At 39.5% G+C, this 24,089-nt stretch overlaps 1 protein-coding gene across 14 annotated transcripts in view; it reads left to right on the forward strand.

Annotated features, from left to right (window-relative positions):
- Nucleotides 1–24,089, forward strand: part of rbfox3a (RNA binding fox-1 homolog 3a) — a 513,805-nt gene that overhangs the window by 443,764 nt on the left and 45,952 nt on the right. For 13 of the 14 annotated variants that reach the window (XM_069194511.1, XM_015356549.2, XM_015356551.2 and 10 more), the window contains 2 exons: nt 8,112–8,363; nt 18,568–18,714. In XM_069194511.1, coding sequence (XP_069050612.1) covers nt 8,112–8,363; nt 18,568–18,714 — 399 coding nt within the window. The remainder of the gene's footprint in view (nt 1–8,111; nt 8,364–18,567; nt 18,715–24,089) is intronic. The other variant, XM_069194509.1, reaches the window with a different exon arrangement.

Here is a 24,089-nt window from a genome sequence, read left to right on the forward strand (position 1 = left end):
TAGAAATAGAATATGCAATGAAAGTATTAAAGAAATAATATGATAATCATAATAATGAACACCTTGTGCTGTAGATTAATTTCATGATAGTAATAAACTGTAGTCCTGACCATAGCCTAAACCATACCCCTAATTCTATGGATGTGTTTAATTTATATTTCAGAATCTGTTAATACTTTGTAGGTACTGTATAGTATATTAACAGCTTGCTTGTTAACTGTTCATAAAGTGCAATTTTGCAGGCCTTTACCAAAATGTGACAGACATTTTTTTATCTATGTGAGATGTGTGCATTTTGCAAAACATCTGTGTAAATATAAAATCCTGTTAAAATGAAAACTATCAACTGTGAACTATGTTAAAATAAAAGGTTATTGGTTTGAGATTTACATTTTCAAGCACGATGGCTTCAGTAGTGCTTCTGCAATCCCCTCCGTTTCTCATGGTGCATTTGATTTATAGTCAACATTGACTCAACTGCCTGACCCCAGAACTGCTTGTTAGGTTTAACAGACGTCTCCTCTGTGAAAATGGCATGCCTGTTGGTGATGGTCTTGAGGCATCCTGAGCAAGAAAATCTATTAGGAGGTTCGTTTCCTGGAAAAACAAACAAAACTAAGTTTTCCCACACAGCCATTTCACATCAGATTGAAAGTGCTTTTGAAAGCCAATGTGGAACACCTTTCCTAGGAAATGTACAGTAAGTGTGTGTGTGATGTTGTCGGTTACATCCCTATTTGCCCTGTATTGCCAGTGACCCTGTGCCAGGTTTGCAAGCCAGCTTATGATCCATAGCAATGCGATGGGAGCTCCAGCAAGATCCCCTTAGGGACCTAAGAAAAGGTAGTGTCACTCCCTTCACTCTCAGTTCACTGGTTCTGCCCTGTGGATGTAGGCTCAACAAGGCAAGCATAATCCTGGTAAAACATCCTCCTAGTCTCTTCATCAGAGTGACACTTTCTTGTCACTTCAGAATGTGGGAAAGTCTGAGCCTCACATGAAGATTCCGCTACAAAAGTGTGTGCCTCCCATTCATGTAACACACATGTGTATATAAAACTGATGGATAGATACATAATTAGGAAGAACTATTGAATATAACAAGACAGGGTGGTGAAATTGTAGATTTTATAAGGACAACAACTTGTTCAAATTCATTTTGTTCAAAAATAAGATATGACAAGACAGTCTGGTTAGACTCTATCGGGAAATGCCTAATATACAGTACTGTCAGCTTTGGCTTTTGCGATACTATAAAACTCTCCTAGCAGGTTGATGACTCTGGGCAAGGAAATACAAATACAAAAATTGCATGCCGTTTTCTTTTTTCTGTACTTGAACGGTTATCTAAAGTGGCTTTATTAAACTGAGTCACCTGATTGTATAGAAATCCTTGTTTCCACCAATCTGGTTTCGGGAGAAGGGCAATCTCTCTCTCTGATGCTGTGATGAAAAGGGGGAAGAAAAACAGGCAGACAGAGGGAAGCTCTTGGTGCAAAATTAAGCTGGCATCTGATATGGAGGCTGAATTGGAAAGCAGCAGCACTCCCAAGACTGACACCTCAGGGAAGCTGGGTTACCTATGCCTAGGCACTGGGGGAATGTGTGATTGCAAAACAAAATTCTGCTTGGAAGTGATTTCTTAAGTAAGGTTTCAATCCAATTTACAATAGCAGAGTGCTTCTAAATAATAGGGCTGGAAGGGTGGCTCAGGTCCTTGTGCAATAGAAGTGCGTTTTAAAAAGCCCGCAGCTCCACAGAGAGATCAATACTGGCTGGACCGACTATAGTCCACAATAGTGCAGCCTAGCACGGTCAAAGCAAACTGGCAATGTTACAGGACTGTAAGCTAAACTGTATAGAGGCATTTAATTACCTCCCAGGGACCCACTTTAAAGTTGCAAACAGTCCTGAATGTAAATTCCGCCCTTGTTAAACTCAAAGTTGTCTGTTTTATCCCTGTAGGCGTCATTTGTCGCTTTTATTAAAATCATTCAAATGAAAATGTAAGCTAATGGTGTGTTTACAGAAATTAAAGACAGGCTAATGCAAGGCCAGCTATTGTAAAGACATTAGCATGGGGTCTTAAGTGAACAGTCTTAAACATGTAGCTACAGTATGTGTAAGTATTACTTGCAATTTAAATACATTTTCCATCTGTTTTTAAACAAATGTCCAAAATATATAATCACAAAACCTTTATCCCGAAGATGTTATAATAATGGCAAGTTTAAATATTTTATAAAGGCCATTAAAATAATTTTGAAGATCCAGGTCCATTCACCTGCTTTTCAGTGTCTACTTAATACAGAGCCAAGGTGAGTCAAAGTCTAAGGTACAAGGCAGGACACACCCTGGTAGGGACACCCCAATCTCGAGAATATAAATGCAGGAATAGTTTAGAGACACTACACTAGATAGCATGTTTTTGGGATTTTGGGAGGATACCAGAGAAGCCACAGGAAGGCACCCCAATCTGGAATCAAACCCAGAACCCAAGAGCTATGAACCAGCAAAGCTAACCAAGATGCCACTGAGCTAAAATAACAGTGAAATGAATTTTATTGGTGGCATAATACCCTACAGGAGCACTTGGATCTCACCATGGAAAGTAATTGGTTCAACCAAGTTTCATGAGTGTACAGTATACTGGGTATATAGGTCCTAGATATCTGCTGCTGTCAAGCAGACAAATAACTAATAGGTTTCAAAATGTTGTCTGTGTTCACTGTGACAAAGACATCAGTCATATTTGTTGAGACAAAAAGGAGGCCAGATGCATGAGTTAAAGGTAGGAGGAGAAAGCTGGAGATGGAGACAGGCCAAAAGGATAGGCCTGAGAGAAGGTCCCTTCCAAACCCATGAAGTTTTTACAAATCAATCTCTGCATTTGTTGAGTTTAAACAAAGGGTTAAAGAAGCAATCTGAAGCCGCAAGTCTGTTTTTTCTCTCTTCTCTGCATTCTCCCATCTTGTGGGAAATAAACTCATTTACTGTGCGTTGACTCGGATTTGCAGTGCTGGTTCGGGGGAGTGGAGGTGGAGGGGGGCACCCTTGATAGAGGAACAGATAATATGATTTAGCTCATAGGAGAAATCATTTACCAGCGCAATTTGTCGACAAGGATCTGGGGATGTTTTCGTGTAGCGGCTGCAGTCACATTGATCGAGCTTCTTTTACCCTCTCTCTCTTCCCTTTTCCTCCACATTAATAACATCCAGCGTTACGACAAGTGGATGCGGCGATTTTTTATAACCGAGAGAAAGGGTGCCGAGTGCATTAAAACGTAACGCACTGCGCCAGGGAGATATATTAAATATCAATTTCTGATTTAGGTTTATTAAAAAGAAAACTTCAAGGCAAGCAATTTTTTTCTAACTTCATAAAAGAGGCTGAGTGCAATTTTTTATGTCGCCTATTCAAGTTTCCTTTGTTCACAGTGACCTGTCAACAAGTGTGAAGTAATGGGTGGTGCATTATACAGAAGCTGCTTCAAAGCTGTAAAGGACATACAGCCACCAGGATAATGTGTAACTTAAAACACGTGAGCTCTGGTTATTTTGTGTCCAATTTTACTTTCGTGTCACAAATAAGCTTTTTCCAACTTATGCATTAACATACTGTGGAAGACCTCAAATATATAAGAATCCTTCTGGTCTTTCTTTTCAACTCGGACAGCAATGATAAAGGTCACTGATGTTGACACATCCTGACCAAACTCATTATGACGGGTTGAGAAGACAATTTTCTCGTCAAACTATAGGACCAGTGTTTGTCCTTGTCTGTCAGTTAAAAAGACATTTTGGCAATCGTAGCAGTACTGGTATTTATATCAGGTTTGAGGCACTGGCATCAAGAATAAGGTTTTGTTTGTAGAGTATCGAAAAGCAATTTGTTTGCAAGCAAACTAAATTCTGGCTTAAACTGTACTTTACACTCTGTTTTTTCTAATTGTTTTTTTTAGAGCTATACCTTTTGGCATGTCAATAAAAAACAGTGATCTGTCAACAGATCAGCACACAGTTTCACAATGGGATTTAATTCTATGAACCTGCTATATTTAGCTCATATGGTTCATGGTTCATGTCATGTTATTCTAGTGAAGTTAACTGTTACAGTAGGTCCCGTCGTTGCCTTTATTCTTACAGATTGCTCAAAGCAAGATTTCTTAATTGGTTGTAAACATACAATATATATAATGTAATCACTGTGTTGTGTAAATACGCACAAACACCCAAGCAGGATTTACAATCGAAATGTAACGTAAAAAATATTGGATAGGATATAATCTAGAAAACTTCCTTTCATTTGAAGAACAAACATAATAAGATTTTTGTTTATTTGTTTCTTGACAAAATGCAATTCACATTGACAACAAGGAGCTTGTCTTCCTTGTTTGAAGATCTGTAGGAAGCAATGAGTTTTATAGTAATGTAATGCTGAGACACGCTCCCTCACCACATTTTCTCAACGCACTTGGTTTGATCTGGTAAGTTCGTTGACCCTGTCAGAGACGTTAAGAGATCTGAGTCAAATCTCCCAAAAGCTCAGCCTGTCTGTAAGTCATCCATGTAAAACTGAAGGAAGAGAAGGAGAGGTGGACGGAAACTAGGAGATGGCCAGATTACACAATATAGACACGGGATGGAGAGGGATCTGGTGAAAAGAAAGTTTAAAAGAATGAGAGGAGGGCTGAAAGCAGGACGAACAGCATGAGGCAGAGAAAGCGAGGAGGAGAGTCTTTTCAGACTCAGTAAAAAACATGGTGAAGAGAAGGTTCAATTGGGGAGTTTCAGATTTCTTAAAGAGTCTGAATGTCAGAAAGAGACTAGATTGTGGTCTTCAGACGTTTACAGGGAATCAATCACGATGATCCCAGTAGCTCTTTCAAATTAGCAGAAAACAAGGATACAGCTGCCAACTTGTTAGAAGCCATTTTCACTGCAATAGTAAGAAACCGCATTATCAATATATGGAATGGTTTACTGGGACATGTTGTAGAGGCAAAGATGCTGGTAACCTTCAAGTCTAGCTCGATGCTATAATGCAATCATGTGCATTTACAGTTTAATGAAGAGCACTCATCTTTAGCTTTTTTTTCCCTTAGTCCCAACTCAGTTGTTTCATTTGTTTAGCACCATCTCACATTGCTTTACAAAGACAGGTTAAAATAAAGGATCAAGTCAGTGTGCAACAGGTTAGTAAGTAAGCAAGGAAGAGAAGAGAACTGAATTGAGGAAAGAACCGGGAAAGGGTGGAGAGACATTGCATGGAAGTACAGAAGAGACAACTGGGGTCAAACATCAAGCTAGCCCCCAGACTGAGCTGTAGCCCTCCTGGGATCCAGATCTCGCCAAGTCTGTCCAGCTTCCTAGCTGGTACAGCAGAATAGTTTTTCATTTGGATAATGGAGCATTTCCCTAATTCAGAGGACAGTCTCATTTGTTTGCCAACATGTCAATGACTGCGGCTCTCATTGTTTCCACTACATTTACATTAATGCAATTCTCTGCACTCTTATTAAATAGAGGCTCTTTCAACATCATCGATGGCGCACTGTGAAAGCTAATGCTGCTTAGTCAGTGGAAAAGGCTAATAACAATAAAGAAAACTGAAATAACATTTGTATTTATTTTCTTCCCTGTAGTCTTCTTTTATATCTCCGAAACAGATGAATGGAAGAAATAATAATCATTGATTTGGTTTGAATTTTTTATTGTCTTGCTTGGAAATCTTCCCTTATTCAAGAATATATATGATCTTTTTATTAGAGCTGTATTCCCCTTTTAAATGTTAGTTATCTGTTGTAGTGTCCTGATACATTTTTTGATACATTTACATGCTGTCATACTTGTTTCAAAGTGTGGCAGTAAGCAACAAAAGTGGCTTAAATTGCCTGTTGTTCCTGTAACTAAAAATGTACTTTTCCCCACTGTTTTAAAAAAATACTTTCAGTTATTTTTAGTTAATATTATATAATTATCTGGAATATAAATTTACTTTCATTTTAAAAGGAAATCTAACGTTCTGAAGGCATCAGTGGTCAGTTTTCATAAAAAGAAAGTACTTTCCATACATTATACATACTTTTACAATACAGTAGGTCAGAGGACTAAAAATGAAAGAATGCATTCTAGGTCTATTGTCAGTTATTATTGCAAAAACTAAATTTACATGGCTCACTGATATCTCAGCTTACAATATTAAGTAGGTGGAGACATACAATACTGAGTTTGAAAGTGTTCCATGAAAAGGACCAGGGTACCACAGATCATTTATTTTCCACTTCGAACACATAGACTGAAATGTAAGCAGATCATGGGACACATTCCCTAAATTGTTTTGGGCTTTGACAATGTGTGGGAAAAAGAAGACAACGAAACAATTTGCTGGAAAAAGTCAATAAATTAATGGATTTGAAACTTATGAGCTAGCCCTTGGAAACCGAGAATTTAGCCATGGATAGGATGTTGAAGTGTCTCCTGGCTTCTGGAAAAAAGACAACTTCCTCTGGCTGATAGGATTATTGCTTTCTTGTTGTTCTGTGCTTCCGAGAGAAACTGTACATTTTGGTGGCAGGTTCTCAGCTCAGGGGTCAAGCTTGAGTCTCAAAGGGCAAGCCTAGATTAGTATTAGATTAATATCCTCAAATAACACCCCTCAGCCCCCACCCTACCCCCAGACAGGATGTCCCTATACACTTAATACCCCCTAAATGAGAGCATATTACCCGCCATCCCTCCACCTTACTGCCTTACCCCTGCAATCACACAGTGACAGCGAAGATGACCCCTGCCCGATGAAGGAATCCCAGAGAGACACGATGCTGTCAATCACAGTGAAAGGCTACTCTTTCCTGGGAGCGAAAAGCAAGTGCTGAGAGTGACAGGACGGTGTCAGGACAAAGCCTGCACAGGAGCCAGGACTGACCGCAAGAAAGAGAAACCGAGATGACTCTAATTCACACCCTGACACTCAGCCTGGAGAGGAGAGAAAGAGAGAGCAGGGGGGGGACCCACAGAAGGGAAATGGCTGCTAGTATTAGAAACCTGTAATTTAAATCAAAGGTTATAATCAAAAATTTATCAGTTAATTGATCTTTCGCCTCGTGCTTGCCAAGAGAGCAATTTAGATTCCCCTCGTTCCAGCCCTGTGCTGCTATCGAACGATGTTCTACAAAATAAAGTGTGTTGGGTAATAATGATCAAGCGATTCTTTAATCTGCCCTGAAACGCGATATGATAGCCCTTTCCCTAAGTTATTTAGCTTGCAGGACAGCATTTATTTCCCCAGCCTTTTGTGATCTGAGATGAAAAACGAGACCCCAAAATGTGCTCTCTACCAATTTTCTACTGCTTTCTTTTTTATGTTTTCATTCACTTCCAATTTTAGCTGATAGTATGCTGCTTAAAAGCTAACTAGGGAATACCCTTTTCTATATATGTTTTTTGTTATTTATTTTCTAGTGGTTTCAGAAGACAGATTTTGCGTCTAATGACCAGATTTAGTTGAAATTAGATTTACATCGGTTTTCTTTCCTTTTTCTCCCAACTGCACTTCAGACCATGGTGTACGTATTCCCCAATGTTGCTTCGAGTCTAAACAGCTGTGTCATAAAGACTCTTTTCAGAAACTTCAGCCACGCAGATATCCTATGTAGATTTGAATGTTGCCTCTTTATTTATTCATCCAGTTCTAGTGAATCTGCTTTTAAATACTCCCTCCAGATAAGCATCTTATTGTTCCTTTCTTAATCAATTCTTTTCTCGCGTCAGTCATTTTTTATTTATTTTTTGTCCTTCCAAACACCCTTTGTGGAATTTAGATTGTTTTTAAATGAGAGCATTCTTTTAAGAAAGCAATTTGCAGTATGGGCGCAATTCCTCTAGGGTTCTTTCTTCCTTATTAAAAAATGTGTTTTGTCTTCCTTGCAGTGCATTGTGAGCATCATCAGGGTTAAAATGGCACTCCTAATTCAGTTTTGGAATTTTAAGCGACACAGACCTAGGGGTGGAGATGGGGAGGGGAGGAGGGTCATTGGTTTGCCTCTCTTTAAGCAAGAGCTGAACGATTAGCATCACATTTAACAAATGTTTTTCTGTTAAAAACAGGGTAACCAAGAGGCCACAGCCCCCCCAGAAGCGATGGCCCAGCCGTACCCCCCGGCCCAGTACCCCCCGCCGCCTCAGAACGGGATTCCTGCGGAGTATGCAGCGCCACACCCCCACCCCACGCAGGACTACACGGGGCAGAGCACAGTGCCCGAGCATGCCATGACCATCTACACCCCCACACAGACGCACTCAGAGCAGCCGGGCACCGATTCCAGCACGCCCTCCCTCACCGGCACAACGACAGTACCGGTAAGTCACCCAGTGGTGCAACAACCATCAGCACAATTATCACACCGCTTCTGAACTAGTAGTGCGCATAACAAACACAGAAATACAAGAATTAAAATGGCACTGCAACATGCATGCCTTATTTATTGCCCTATGATTAAATTTTACTTGCTCGCCAGGGAACCACTGGCTGCTTCCATCTACTGAATTTAGGGTGTATATTTTCTCTTGCTTTCAAAGCTTTTGAAATCTTGATCACAGCAAAATAAAGCCTCTTACATGAGAGGTACTGTATGAGATATTTAGATTAATAAGCTTACAACCAGATGTGCATGACAGGCCATCTTATTGTGATCCCTGTGCATAATGAAATAATAAGAAGAGACGAAAGCTGAGTAAGATTTCACATACTGTACAATTGCAACAGTAAAAATGCTACAAAACCTGTTGTTGAAAAAGAGGCAAAAACATTGCTGGAAACGATGAATAAAATAGATGGAATTATGCCGAACCTGAAACAAAGTGATCGTCTGGAAAATTGCAATCTTTTCTGTAGCTCTGACATGTTTTTATTGAACAGACGTGATTTAGGTGAATTCATTATGTCGATTAACATTGGTCATCAACAGTGAGGTCTACTGTGAAGGTCACAGGCGAGTAATGTGTAGTGTGGGGCCACTGCTGTAAGCAATATAAGCGGTACATCTGTGATGAAAGTTTTGCTCCAGGTGGCTGATGCAATCCTATGGGATTCTGTCCCATTCCTGTCATAGAACCTGGACAATCCTGTGCCTGCTCACAGATCTCTGAGGCTTCCAAGCCATCCCTTGTTCCAGCTAATCATACAAACATTCACTTTGGCTCAAGTCTAGTTGTTGTCTTACCAGAGTGTTCTCAACATAGATTAAGCCTACTGTACTGGAACAGGAGGATGTAAGGTCTCATGACTTCATTCATGTAGCACCATACAATCAAGTTGCCATCAATCACTACAAAAGGAGATCTGTAGCAACGAAGCTCTCCTACCCAGACCATCTCACCTGTGCCTCTCCATAGATTAGTCAGTCGTGCACCCAACAATTAGTATATCATTCTGCATATTCACTCATTGATATAAATAAGAGTGCTCAGCACAAAACCTTGATTCATCACTTAAGAGGACTTGGCTGAACTTCTAATAAAACCACTTGATGTGTTGTTCCAATATACCGATGACATGAAAACATTATTCTTTTCATAATCCGTTGTTCTTTTCTGAGTTTTCCTTTCTTAATCTTCAATAGGATTGATATTGAACAGGTTAAATTACCTCATCATCACCTGTGCCCAGTGAACTCTAATAAATGAGATGAGTTAGAGCTTGAGGGTCGCTTAAGTGCATCACTTTCAGCATCAATGAACCTTTAATGCAAATAAGGCCAAAAAATATTAAATCAGTATACAAAACCTGAATGTTCTGTTTTCCAATGTTACATACATACATGTATTGTGTTTCTTTTGACTGTCAGTTAATTTATAATCATTCTTCCTCTTCAAGATAGCTTATATATATATAACATTCTTCATTTAGTACTCAAATGTTTAACGTTTGGGGTGGCATGGTGGTGCAGTGATTAGCATTGTTTCCTTGCAGCACTGGGGCCCTGGGTTAAATTTCGTCCTTTGGGTGCTGTGTGTATTTTGTATGTTCTCCCTTTATTTGTGTGGGTCTCCTGTGGGTGCTCCATCATCCCCTCACAGTCCAAAAACATACTGGGAGCTTAATTGGCTTCAGAGAAAATTGGCTCTAGGTGTGAGTGTATTTGTGTCTATGTGCCTGCCCTGTGATGGACTGGCATCCTGTCCAGAGTGTACCCTAACTTGCATCTGTTGCTTGCTGGGATTGGCCCCAGCTCCTCAACTGGAAGAAACTGTTAGAAATTGGATGGATGGATTTGAACATTTGATAGGACTACCATTAAATTACTGTTTTCTAGCTTTTTGAACCATAAATCTTTGTTTATATTTTTTCATCTTCTGGAGTTGTTAAAATAAATCAAAAGGAAGAGAAGAGGGAAGATGGTTGTGAATACATGTCCTGATAGGATTCTTTGCGCTTTGCTATGTTTTGATTTGTCAAAATTTGATTTGTACTAGTGGGCCTCTGTGGTCTCTCATAATGTTTAATTCTTAACAACTAGAACAAGGAACACAACTGCAAGGCTACATAACACAGTATCTCAGAGACGTGACATACTAAGCAGATTTTTATAATAGTTCATTTTTTCCATCAGCGGACTTCCGTTTGATCTTGGTTCACATTTGACCCTGTCACATCCCAGTTTCTTCTCATATTGTGCAAAGTGACGTGACCCAGTCTGAGGTTGTGGATGGACATAGCTCCAACTCTGCCTCAGAGGCTCCAATGATGATAGGCAAAACATCAGTAAAATGCATTATAAGCACTGGTCTAATCCCCAAGGGAATGGGAAGAGAAGAAAGCTTCAGTCGAGAGGCTTTCTCACAGGCAGCCATTCAGCTCCTCTGGTTTAATGACAGCCCTCTCCTGTTTGCTTTGGTGTCAGACGGTGAGAGTCGGCTTTGATTACAAAACCCAATGGGAAAATCGCTTGTGACCAGCTCAGCACTTACTGCTTTTATTATTTATAACTTAAAGGGCTAAGATCGCAAAAATAATGAAACAGAGTGTTTCCCTTAAAGTAATGAGAGTGCAGCTCACCCTTTCTTCGGTAAAAACGAATGCTGCGTTTCCTCACAGAGCATCGTCTGACTGGATTGTTCCTTTGTGCCCTTGTTGTGTTTAGAGTTTAGATTTGTTATTCTGCATGTATTCTTTACGGTTTATTAAACCCAGAAAAGGCTCGTGCCGAGTCTGAGTCCTAAGTTATCCTCGTGGACATCTCGCAGGGTTGTCCACACAGTGCTCTTAAGCCTTTCTCGAAACGCCAGTTCAGACAACTTCACATGAAAGTAGTAAGCAGATCTTTTTAAAACCCAATGGGCAGAAGCCCTCCAGATATTCTTTGGTTGAAAAAAAACTATCTGGTTTGGATTTTACCAAATATGTGAAGAATGTAGATTTTCTATCATTTAAGTCTACTTTTTCATTTACAAACTGAAGAAAGCTTTGTATCTCAACTTATAACTCAAGTGAATATTTGAAGTTTAATGGGAGTAACCCAAAATGTAAAGAGAAATGTCGTATTTTTTTGCATTATCACAGTAATTCATATGGTTAAATGAAGGGACTTATATCAATTTTAGGATATAACACAGTCTACCTTATTCAGTGCAGATCATTCTCTTTTCAGTTTCCCTTTTCTGATGTTGTTAATATTATTATTCATGGTGACAGTGGCAGTAGTTTTGATGAATTTTTAAATTATCATTGGAATCTCCTAAAACCCCTTCTTTTATTTGATTCTTCTGTTAAATAATTTGATATTGAATTGCTATTGAAATGTAATCCTGAATTAATGTAAGGATGCATGTATTAACATTCTAGCGGCAAATCACAACTAACAATTTTGAGTAACAGAAAGTGTAATAACGTAATAATGCGGCTATCAATAATTGAACGAGACACATGAATAAGAATCGAATGTTATTTTAGAGCACTTTAAAATGGGCCATATAAATGCCATAAAAAATACATAAATACATTTCTGTGTGACGTATTTTGCAAGAAAATAGGAATATTTAAAAAGATGTTTAAAAAAATAACCGAGGACTCTGCCACTGGAATATTAAGCTATCTGTGACAACAGTTCAGCAAGCAGCCTTTCTCTCCCAAAGTGCTGGCAAGTGACAAAAAGCATTGTCTGTAACTCCTTCTGAAAAAAAAAAAGGAACAAAAAAAATAAATAAAGTGGCTCAGTCTAATCCCTTTAAGTGAAGCGCCGGTATCACCCTAATCGGATGTAATCTACCTGCTTGGCAGCTTTCCAATCAGATAGTTTCAATTATGTGGTTGTACTGCCATTCCAAGGGGAAAAGTGCTGAGGAGAGCACTTCGGAAGTGATTTGCAGATAACACTGAATGAGTATGTTAGAGAAATGACTGAACAAGAAGCTGTGTTACTTCACCGAGCTAACAGCCTGCGTAGCGGGAGTCTCTCACACCACCTCCGGAGTGACAGGACTCATGGGAGAGAGGAGGGAGGGCCACAGAGGGGTGCAGAAGGTGGTCTTGTATAATAATGTTCTGGCAATTATTTTCCTCAGCAGCCTCACCACTCTGATGCTCTTCCAGGCTTGCTTGGCAGGGACGCAACGCAGTGCCATGAAGCGAGAAGGAATCTTCTATAGTGACAATCAGGGCAAAAGTTTGAGTATCAGCACAGAATGAAATGATTTCAAATGCATAGAAAAGATCCTTGTTGTCAATACTGTTGCCAGTGTAGAGCAGCATAATTCCTCACTAGAAAGAGTACAGATTGTCTTCTAAGGGGTCTGCAAGTCATAGAAGTGCAACGCTAGAGATTACTAACAAGCATATTGAGGGTCACTAACACTTAAGTATGGACAAAACGAACAGGACCAGTCAGATTCAAGCAGGAGGACTCTCTTTTTCCTGTTTGTACGGGTCCATAGAAAATCGTACACATCTGCATTCCTCCATCCATTTTCAGAAAGCCACTTATCCCAGTAAGGGCCACAGGAAGCTGGGGTCTTCTCCAGATGTCTGTTCCAGGGTCTTTTCACACTAACATTTTATTGTGCCTTGCCTCTTAGCGTCATGAGGAAAATATAATCTTAAATCAGATTTTTTTTTTAAATTCTTTTAATGTTTCCTTTTCTATGTTAAGGGAGTCATTCGCCAAACGTCAAGAGTTTCAAAGAGAGAAACCTCCTTAGAAGGATCACTGAGGAACCGTCTAGTAGTACTGTATAGTACTCTCAATGGGAAACATGAAGAATTAGATACCAGAGATACTCATCTGTGTTATATTGTCATAGCTTCAAAATAAGTGATAAAACTACACCCACTCAACAGTGAAATGTATAACATTTATATCTTTTCAATTTGTTGTCAAACCTCAAAACTGATGCTTCTCCAGTTTTGCATTCTTATCATCTTGTGAATGGGTGATTTCGATACGTGCTTTCTTTTAAATAATAATAAGCACTAGATCACAAAAAAAGAACTGGGAAGAGACTGAAGCAGCCTGCAGGTTCTCTGTGACACACCTGATCTCAAGTCTCCCAGTTTTCAGGACTGCAGGAGCATGGTATCTCCAAAGAAGGAGGCTTTTAATTATTTTCTTACTAGATGAGGAAAAAGAAAAACCCTTTGCAACCTCATCTCCTGAAAGACAGATGCCGCACATGCAAGCTGCAATATAATTAACATGCAATTAACACAAATTAAAAGACAAATTGCTAAACTAAAACCCCTGTAGAAGGCTCCTTAGCGGTGTGAAAAAGGGAGGCTGGGGGATGAGTTGGTACTGGGGTAATTAGATTAAACCCACCAGACACATCCTTGAGTGAAGTGCTGCTACTCTGTTCCTCTTTATGTGCTTCAGTATAACACTGCACTCTCCCCTTGGAGACTTCAGGACTGTTCCAGAGGGGTGGACAAGAATTTCAAGAGGTGGTAAAAGAGATTGTTAAGGAATGGGCTTTTCTTTATCCCCTGATGGCATACAACCGAGCAAAGCACAGACTGGCTGAAGCTCTCAGTCTTGTCTCCCAGTCCTGGTCCTCCTGCAGACCAGATCGGTTATCTTAGAGCCCTGGGAATGGGTGAATGGGTGAGTGAGTAGTGTGTGTGGGGGTATGTTTTTGTATCTTGTGCGCATCTGTCTGTATTCTCACTCTCTGCTTCCGAAGCCACTTTTTACCACACAGGAGAGCTCTTTTCCTTCACAGCGATTTCCCGATAAGTGGGCTGTGAGCTGGCAGGGAGACGGAGAGCGGGAATAAGCCCTGGAATGCAGAGTAAGCATGAGAGCAGAGGGAGTGTACCGTGAAGAGATAGAAACGCAATCTCCAAGCCAACAGCAGATGACAGCCTAGTTTACACTTTAATACTCCAAAAGGGTTCTGAAACATTTGTTGCTCTATAGAGGCCGTTTTTATCTCCTATTTATTTTAAAAGAAAAACTTATATGGCTCCCCAAACATGCACATAAATAAGAAAAACAGGAAGTATCCCCGAAGAAAATCCTATGGAGTACAGATAGAATGGCAGTGTATAGTTGTGTTGTTTATTGCTTTTCACACTCATCTCCAGCTTTTGTATTGTGGGATAAGTGAATGGATAGGCACCTTCCTTTTCGAAAGACAAGAAAATGTACATATGCAAAATATTTAATGAAAAACTAATTTCCCAAGTACACAGGTGCCCCTACAGTATGTATCTTTTAGTCATTGTTTATTTTTTAGGCAGGCAGTACAACTGGGAGAGGGGGTACGTGTTACCTGTTAAACTTGCTATTATACTTTCTCTTCCTTTCCTGATGGGAACTGCTGTGAGCCCAGACTCTTAACCACAAATGACACGTTTATGATAAATGATATAGAACATGTGCTCCGCTCAGCCCTGGAGGCAGAGAGATTTCATACACGGCACTCCAGGGGAAGCAGTAACGCCGAGTTGTAATTACGCAGCCATTTAACCCATCTATCTGCCGAGACTTCAGCGACCCGCACTCAGGCACCGAACAGCACAGCCGGGAGACAGCCAAGCTACAATAGGCCAATTAGTTTGGGAGGGCTGAGGAGCTGGGGGACAGAAGTTGGAATCCAACACTGTTGCTAGTACTTCATCTTCAAAGAGGCTGACTGTCTGCCACTGTTGCTTTTTGTTGGCAATCAATAACGCCATGCGCCGATAAATAATCACCAAACACATTTTCAGAGTGGTTTTTAATTATTTAAGTCTTTATCACTGTGTATTTGGAGTGCTGAGAACCACTGTAATTAGCATAAAAAGGCCTGCTCCTGTGTTTGCCAGACTGGCTGGGCTAGATGGTTGCTGGTCTGTGGGAGCAGTTTGATTCAGTGACAGTTGAAAAGAGTCTTGGCTTGTTTAAACCCCCCCCCAGCAATCACTCATCTCACACCAAAACCCACCACATTTATGTTAACACAATGGTTAAAAAAAAGACATCACTATTGTGCAGCTTTCCTTATAGACCACCAAGGATGTTGTGTTTCTTCAAGTTTACTTAGAATTGCTGTGTGACATCTATCCCTTACCACTGAACAGGGAACACTGTTTATTACAGTAACTCAGCACACTACCAAAGGCTAAAAGCAAGGAGGTTCTAGTGATATACATGTGTGCTTTGAGTTTGTGGTGCAAGCTGTAATGTAAGTCTTCTAGCCGCAATGCAAACAGTATTCAGAGCTGTGGAGTTCAAGTCAGGACAACTTCAGCACTCCAATGCAGAGAAAGAGCACCTCAGGAGTCAAAGTAGCACTGCCATGTCTGGGTCTATTTAGTTCCAAGTGGCTGCAGACACAAGGCCGAATAGATGCGCGTGCACTGTTGCTACAGTATGCAGGGACTGCTGGGTCTGGTTTTACAAAACTGGCAACATTTTCTGTGATAGATGAGAGTCAGCGATACACTGCCTGAAGCTTCCTGATCACCCCTCTCCGCCCACCCCCGCCCATGTTTCGGTCATGAGTTGTCAGTGTAATGCATCTCCCCCCGCACCCCCCCCCCTCCCCGCCTCTTTCCTCCAGCCCCCCCTCAGCTTGGCTCAACCACTTAACCCCTCTCACACTAACACATGTCGCACTCAAGAGGCCCTTTCCCTCATCCTTTCATTACAGCAACTAATCTCCCAGCTGCCAGGAGCTACTTGATATTAGCAACCTGAAATGGGAAGACGGATATGCAGTTCACAAATGCATCCATTTTTTCAGGAGCCTAGAGGTATTGGGCTTTGGCACTTAACCAAAGGTTTTGCTGGGAGTTGGAAAATTAGCTGGATTTGTGAGTGTCCGGTGCAAGTGTGCCAAGAATCTAATCTGTATTTACAATGTAAGACAATTCAGACCCAAGTATTTTTTTCACAGTTCAGACATAAGTTCAAATGTCATGACAGTTATTCAAAATGCATCTTTGCAGATGGAGAACTACTCAGCACGGGCAATATTTGGAGGACTGGAGGTGCATGGGTCTTCCCAAACAAAAAAGCCGCTCCGCAGTGTATTTGCTGTGCTGTGTATATGAGCCAGACACTTTATGCTGTGGAAGTGTTTGTGCTAGCAGCTCTTCAATGTCGTGCGGAAGGAGGAATGCCTTGGGGACCTTTTGATTTACACATCTTATTCAAACAGCCTCTTGTGTACTTAGCTGAGGAGCCTAGTGCAGCTCAGAATCCGTCTCTGCGAGGAGTCCGTTCTCAACAGAGACAGACTGCTGGCTGTTGGAATGTGGCTTTTTTGAGTCCTTGTCTTCGCCCTACTATTTCTCCTGTTATTTTAATTTACTAACATTTAATAGGGGTGCTGTGGTGGCTCTGTGGCTAAGGATCTGCACCTGTGGCTGGGAGGTTGCTGGTTCAAATCCTGCAGCCTGAGAGGAATCCTACTCCATTGGGCCCCTGACCAAGGCCCTTAACCCCAACTGCTCCAGGGGTGCCGTATAAATGGCTGACCCTGCACTCTGACCCCAAGCTTCTCACCCTGTCTGTGTATCTCAGGGAGAGCATGTTGGGGTATGTGTAAAAACAAATTCCTAATACAAGAAATTGGATAGAGTCAATAAAGTGATCTTATTGTGATTTGTGAATTCTTTCTGGTTCACTGCTGGTGCTTGTGTTAGGCACCGGGTGACCTGGCTATTCTGGAATTAACATATTTCTTCTTTGTCTGTTAGACAGATGCGATGAAACAGTTTGGGGACACCTGGTTGCACTGCATTGCCCCAGAAATCCATGACACTGAGCTCTAATACATCAATTCCATACCACACACTTTAAATTAATCTATCACACATTATTTTAACGTAGTACTAGTTATTATAATTTGCAGAGTAACAGTCTTAACAACATTGTATGTATTGGAATAAAGAATAGAGGACATGAATAAAAAGGCTGATGAAAAAATTAGAAAGGAAATAGGGGTTTGCATTTGCATTCAACATTTCTGGTCCCCCTAAAAGATGCATGCAACAATAATGGGAAATAATTGGAAGTAAACGATACAGGAATAAAAGCTGTGTTTTAACTAACCATTAAAAAACAAAACCAAGTGCTTTAGGCCCAATGTGCATGGTTGTGGCTATAGACCAGACAAAAGATATATCCATTCATCATTATAAGCTTATTTAAGGCCCTTACAAAGAAAACATTCTCATTCTTTGTATATCGTTGTATGGGGCTATTTTAAATATTTGCGCAAAGACCAATACTTTCTCAGCATATTCTCATTAGACCAGACTCTGTCCCTGATTTCTATACACTTTTTAAATTGAAAAGCCTTCCATCTTTATTTCTAATTCTCCACATTTTCTGTATTTTCTGTTCTTCCAAAATAGTTTTTTTGTATTTTGAAATTTCGCCAGCTGTTCATCACAAGCATTCCATTCTTTACTTCGTAGTTAAATATTTTTGGATTTGTCTGGGCACTCTGTCAAAGACAGACTGTGTTTGTGCATCCCCAGATAGATCAGACAATACTTTGTTTTTATTGGTAATATGAAGACTCTTCTGTGTCTGAAATAAATCTTCGTTGTCACAGACAAGAGCTCAAAGGCACAGCATTCATCCTGTAAAGTGCCACAGTCACAGCCACTCTGTGAACATGATGGACAGATCTGTGCTCAGGCTTTGAATAGAAGGAGTATTTCAGATATCCTTCCTAAGGTTTTTACACCTGGCATGAGCAGCCATTAGCAATCTTCATCTGGATGGGTAAAAGGTTTTTACATTTACAATCTACATTTTCAAGTTTTTTACCATTATCTACAATCCTCCATGTTGAACATATTTATTGTATAATACTTACAATATTTATTATGTATTCTTTTAATTGTTTCAGCTTGTACAAAAATATAACTTTAAGCAGCATGACTGAAAGCTTAACTAAGAGCCAACTGTGGTTGGTTATTTTAAAACATGTGGTTGTTTTTGTCAGGATCAGTGTTCAATAGTCTTAGAGACAGAAAAAGGGGACCCATTTTTCTGCAATGTAATGTGGTGGATGCCAAAACACAAACACAAGGTAGGAACCCATTAACAGCGTGTGCTTTGTTTCTCTCCAGCAGACAGATGAGGTGGCACAGACAGAGGGCTCACAGCAGCTACAGCTACAGCCTGCAGACACTTCAGAGAAGCAGCAGCCCAAACGGTTACATGTCTCTAACATCCCCTTCCGCTTCCGTGACCCTGATTTACGGCAAATGTTTGGGGTGAGTTCCTGGACAATTGGCTAGTTCACACAAATGTTTTGCCGATTGTTCACAATGGTGTGGACAGACGACAGTGAAAAAAACAAGCATTTACAGTACACTGCACAGGGTAAATCCCTTGCCTGTGTCCATTTTGCAAAGATAGTACAGGCTGCCAAGCACATTGTTGATGTTTTTTTTAAACTTAGGTCAGATTTCTAACAGCCTCTAAAAGCTTTGTTTTTTCACCAAAAGTGAAATACTGTAGGTTGATACATAATTAGTACTTAGTTAAATCGTTATTGCAAACATTGTGGCCATCAACCTTTGGTATTGCTAAAGATATACTTTTCAAATTGTCACTTTCAATTAAAGTCTTTTATAACACTTCATGCACTGCAGTTACTCATTATATGATCCTTTCACACATACAATACATAAAAAATGTATTGTAACAAAAAACCGAATGATCTCTCTCTTAATTGTAACTCTTGTGGGTTTGCACATTATAGGTATATTTAAATTTAACCTATGAATCATAAGTGCAGGAGTTCATTTTAGTACATTCTAAATTAAACAATGAATATTTAATACAAGATGATGAATGTTTTATGATGACACATTTGGGATTTGGAGTGTCACACATCCTTTCAGTAGTACAGTATGTTACTATTGGAGAATCACTCTAAATCGTAGACAATTTACAATAGGAAAAATAGCGTCTGTCAAATTACATAAAAAAGTTTAGATTTAAGGTTTCTATGGGAGGAGTATGCCTTTTGAATACTGGATGATCTTACATTTTTTTGTTCGTTTTGCATTGGAATGGATGGAGATGTCTTAAACAGTAATATATCTCTGTTTATATCCAACACTCACGCTTCACAAATCTATTCAATATTCTAACTACATCATAACTTATCTGTAAATGGGATTACTCAAGTGGTCACGTACAATTGGTTGGACTTGCTTACATCAGCCATGATATCCTCGGCTTCTAGTCTAAGAACAAGCCATTGTTTGTCAATGCCCTTGCCAAGTATCCGTGAATTTGTGCTATTGTTAACAAGACTCATTACTCCTCCCATGAATGCTAAATCTGCTGTAAGATGCTATGGAGCTCACAGAAAGTTACAGCGAGTGGCTCCAGAATGAATGTTCTGGAGGAGAGAGTATACAGTCCTCATACCCAAGAGCTAGTGCAGGGGACCTAGTGAGGAACAAAGTTGGATTAAAAGGCAGGGTGGCTGGCTGGATCCACACCTTTCCCAAAATAGAAAGGAGTGTTAAAATGCTCTGTTTGAAAATTATAATTTAAAAAAAATCAAATTATCAAACAAGGGCTTTCTGTTTGGATGTCCCTTGAATGTTAAAGAGAATTTACTGAATGTTTTCCATGTCTTCAAGCAGTAAGAATATTCCAAGAAACTTTCCAATGTTTGAGTTCCTGCTTGTGAGAGGCATCTGGTGACAGGGGTCTCTTCCCGTCTTTATTGGAACTGTGCTGTCTTGTGTGTGAACGTCTTGGCTACAAACCCAGAAAGCGAAACAGGAAGTGTACCAGTGTCTAACAGTCTCTGTCAAAGATAAGATAAGCAAATGGTCCACACAAACTCCACTGCTGGAGGAGTGTGCTGCTAAACCTGAGTCTCCTGTAAATAGAGATTGTAGCAAGGTACAATCGATTGTAGCATGGTCGACTGCAGCGTTGCCTTGCTCGAATGTGATAAAACTGATGCTCTGTTGGCGTGGCTTGTTAAGACTTCGAGCCAACATTTACTGGGAGTGCAGCGGACAATAACATTTAATCTTATAAAGACTCATAAATTATTTTTTAACTTAAAACGTGAAAACAGTTTTTGTTCACAGTCCTTTATTTCACACTCCAAAGGTACCTTATCCTTTATTTTCTAAAGGACTTCCCCATCCTTGTTTTGTAGAGCGCTATAAGATAGAATGTCCCAGGCGTGGAAGCATAATTAATAGTATTTTTCACAGCAATTAAAAGGGAGTTTATCCTAATTAGATGCTCATGGACTCCTGTGGAAAGATCTTAGGAAGCCAGTAGGGTGGCTGGAATTCTATTGCTTTAAGTCTCCAAGGATTCATTAAGACTCAAGTGCTGAAGAGCAATTAGCCACTGAGATACTGGCTGGAAAGAGAAGAGACACAAGAAATAGAGCTGGCCTGAGATAAAGAAAGTGCACTCTACAGATGTCTGAGGTAACCAAGGATAGATAAGAGGAAGTATGTCAGATCTGAATGTCAGTTTTCACTATGACTATTTTTCTGGTATGTTGTTGTTTCACTGTTTGAATTATATTCTTTCCCATGGTTTTGTTGAAATCTTCCAAAATGCTAATGAAAAAAAACAATCTCAGCACAGAGACAAAGAAAATTCTTCAACAGTGAACCCAGTCTTACCAAGTCTAGCGTCTTGACATAGTACAAGAACTGAATGTACTTGATTCGTTAATGTGACTTTTAAACTGAGTGTGCTCAAGTACTGTGTGGTTGTGGATAATATATCTCTCTGAAAAACAGAATTTGTTGAAAACTTAAAAGAGTTCATTGTGAATTAAGGATAAAAAAAACCTATTTCTGTGAAAACTGACAGTGCATTCTATATAATTGTGGAAACCTGGAGCCAAAATTAACTAATGACATTGAAAAAGGACTGACAGAACCAGGATGTAAGTTACTCTTTTTAATTTCAGCCACCACAAACTTGTTTATGTTTTTCGTATGGAGTTTTTTTGTTCGATTGATTTTTTTCAGCATTAGTCCTTTGGAATTGGAATTAAAATTGGTTTCTAATTAGCCCTGAGACTTTGATTTTCTCATTTAAGCACACAACTTTTTAGAAATATCATGCAAATCTAGAAGCTCAGCAAACTTTTCCCTTTCTTGTCAATGAAATAAGGCTTGAATTAATCGGAGTATACAGAGCTAGCACTTCGCAACAAAGATCCCGTCAGTTTCCTGGTGCCTTACAATGGGCTTGAATTGGATCACTTTTGTGCAGCTTGTGCTTTCTGGAGGTAATTGCCATAATGTGCCACTGACTCAATGTGCTGTTACATCTCTGCATGAACAGCAGAACAATGCAAACAAAAGCAATATTGGAATATTATGGCATTCAACAAAACAATGGACTCAACGTTGGGAGCACCCAAGCTATCATATATGAAATATGACCTCACAGGGATTTGTTTTTGCACAGAAACTTTGGTTTTCTAATTGAAATCAGAGGTCTATGTGAAACACTGGGTGAATTTCTGAGGGAAAAAAACTTTGATTTTACTGTAATGCAAGAGGAATTTATCTGGCCCTCTCAATTCACAGTTTGGATTTCTATACTTTTAAATGGAAAATTAAATCAAAAGGAAGAAAGTCACCGGCTGCATAAACTGCATAACTCATTCAGAGTTACTTTTCTGTTCTTTATATACACATCTGTCAAATGAAATTAGTGTTTTTAAAACAATAGTCTAACAGGTAGGTCGAAAATAGTTTAACAGGCTGATAAAAATTCTGTGCAACACATCATTCCTCACTTGTGGGAATTAAGCAGTCGTCTGGTCTTTTTTCAAAAGATTAGGAAGACCCATGTTGTCTCAAAACAACACTGCTACAAAGCATTCACCGTTAAACCTCATATTAGCTTGTTTAGAAATTAGAAAAGAAAAAAGAGAAAAATATATCTCAGGGATTTAGAACTATAAGTGTGAAGTTGTAATGCAAGGTAATAAAATAGTTCTTAAAGTATTAGAGTTAGCTCCTGTGAGTACACTTGGCTGCTTTAAGAAGTTATTTAAGTAGAACCGGTTCTTAAGACAATATTCAAATGTCTGTTAAGTGTGTCTTTAAATTCTAAGTGCACCTCAAGAACACCAAGCAGCTGCCTCCTTCCTCTGTGATCATCCTTTGTACAGCACTGACATTAATTTACCACTGCATAAAGAGGTCTTTAGAGATGGCAGCTCTCAAGACTTTATTGTATTGCAGTAATTAAAGGACACCCCTTTGATGTATATTTAGATATAAACTAGACAAGCGTAGGCATCTATGATGAGTACCGTTTCCATGCCTTCTGCTTTTATTTAATGACACTGCACCTCAAAGCCCAGCTGTTTGTGAAGAATGACGTCTTCATAGTGTAAATGAGACACTTCATCACCCCTTGCCCCTCTAATAAAAGAACAGTCCGTCATTACTAAAGGACTCACCTTAACAACATCAGATTAAACAGTGCGGGGAGCTGGTATAAAATCTTTTTGTTTTTATAGCAGGCTTGCAGCAGCAGAAGGCTTGAGCAGGTTAACTAGAAAGTGGCCCTGCCCCTAACATCTGTTTATTTCTGATATTTACAAATTATATTATTCATTTAAAATTAGGCCATGGACACAACCCCTAAGTCTCAGGATGCAATGATCGGTACAGCATGTACTTTCTTTAAGAGCCTTTACTTAAGCAGCTACTGACTCAAATGTCCTTGTCAGCACTGGCCTAAAATCCACTGAACTAAATGTAATGCCTGGAAAACATACCTTTCCAAAATGATTGCTTAAAAAGCAGCACAGCACTCCACATGTAATGATAGTAACTTCCAATTGCACAGAACATTTTACACTTTTTATAAGAAAAACTCCCTTCTTTTCTACAGTGTAAAAAGTGTTTCTGTTGAGACTGTGAATTTGGGTCTTTATACGTTACAATCTAATATAACAATTCAATCTCATTTTTTCTAGACTAAATAGATTTATCTCCTTCACTCTGTGTGTATATGACAGTCCCTTGAGACCAGGAATCATTTTGTTGTTTGTCTTCTTGGAATTCTTGCTAAGACTGCAATATCCTTTTAGAGATATTTGACAACATCTGAACACAATCTTCAAAATGATTCCTTAATAGTGCATTTGGAAACCTTGAATTTAACTTCCACTGAACCTAATTCCATAGTTTTTGCTGTACACTCACACATTCCGGTTTATAGCTTCCACACAGTGTATTGAAGAGGATGTGGAAAAAGTTACATAAATATATATATATAACATGAATGTATTCTATTTCTGAATATTATGTATTTTTGAATCTCAGAATCATCCATGCAATATGCACAGAATACATTTCTATTACCCATTATCACTGGAAAGTTTTATTTTGCCACTTGTCTTTGAATATTCCTTTCCCAGTATTTCTGTATTTGCCACTTCATTTATTTTTGTATCGTCTGCAAGTTTAACTTTGCTAACTATACTAGGGTTTAAATCGTTCATATAGATGATGAAGAGCAACGAGCCAAATGAATCACTGCTTACATCGGCCCAATTAGAGGTTATACCCCTTAAGATGGCAAACTGCTTCCTGTTCATTAACCAGTTCACGATCCATGT

Source organism: Lepisosteus oculatus, chromosome 9 (assembly GCF_040954835.1).
Source record: "Lepisosteus oculatus isolate fLepOcu1 chromosome 9, fLepOcu1.hap2, whole genome shotgun sequence".
In the NCBI taxonomy this organism is placed as follows: Eukaryota; Metazoa; Chordata; class Actinopteri; order Semionotiformes; family Lepisosteidae; genus Lepisosteus; species Lepisosteus oculatus.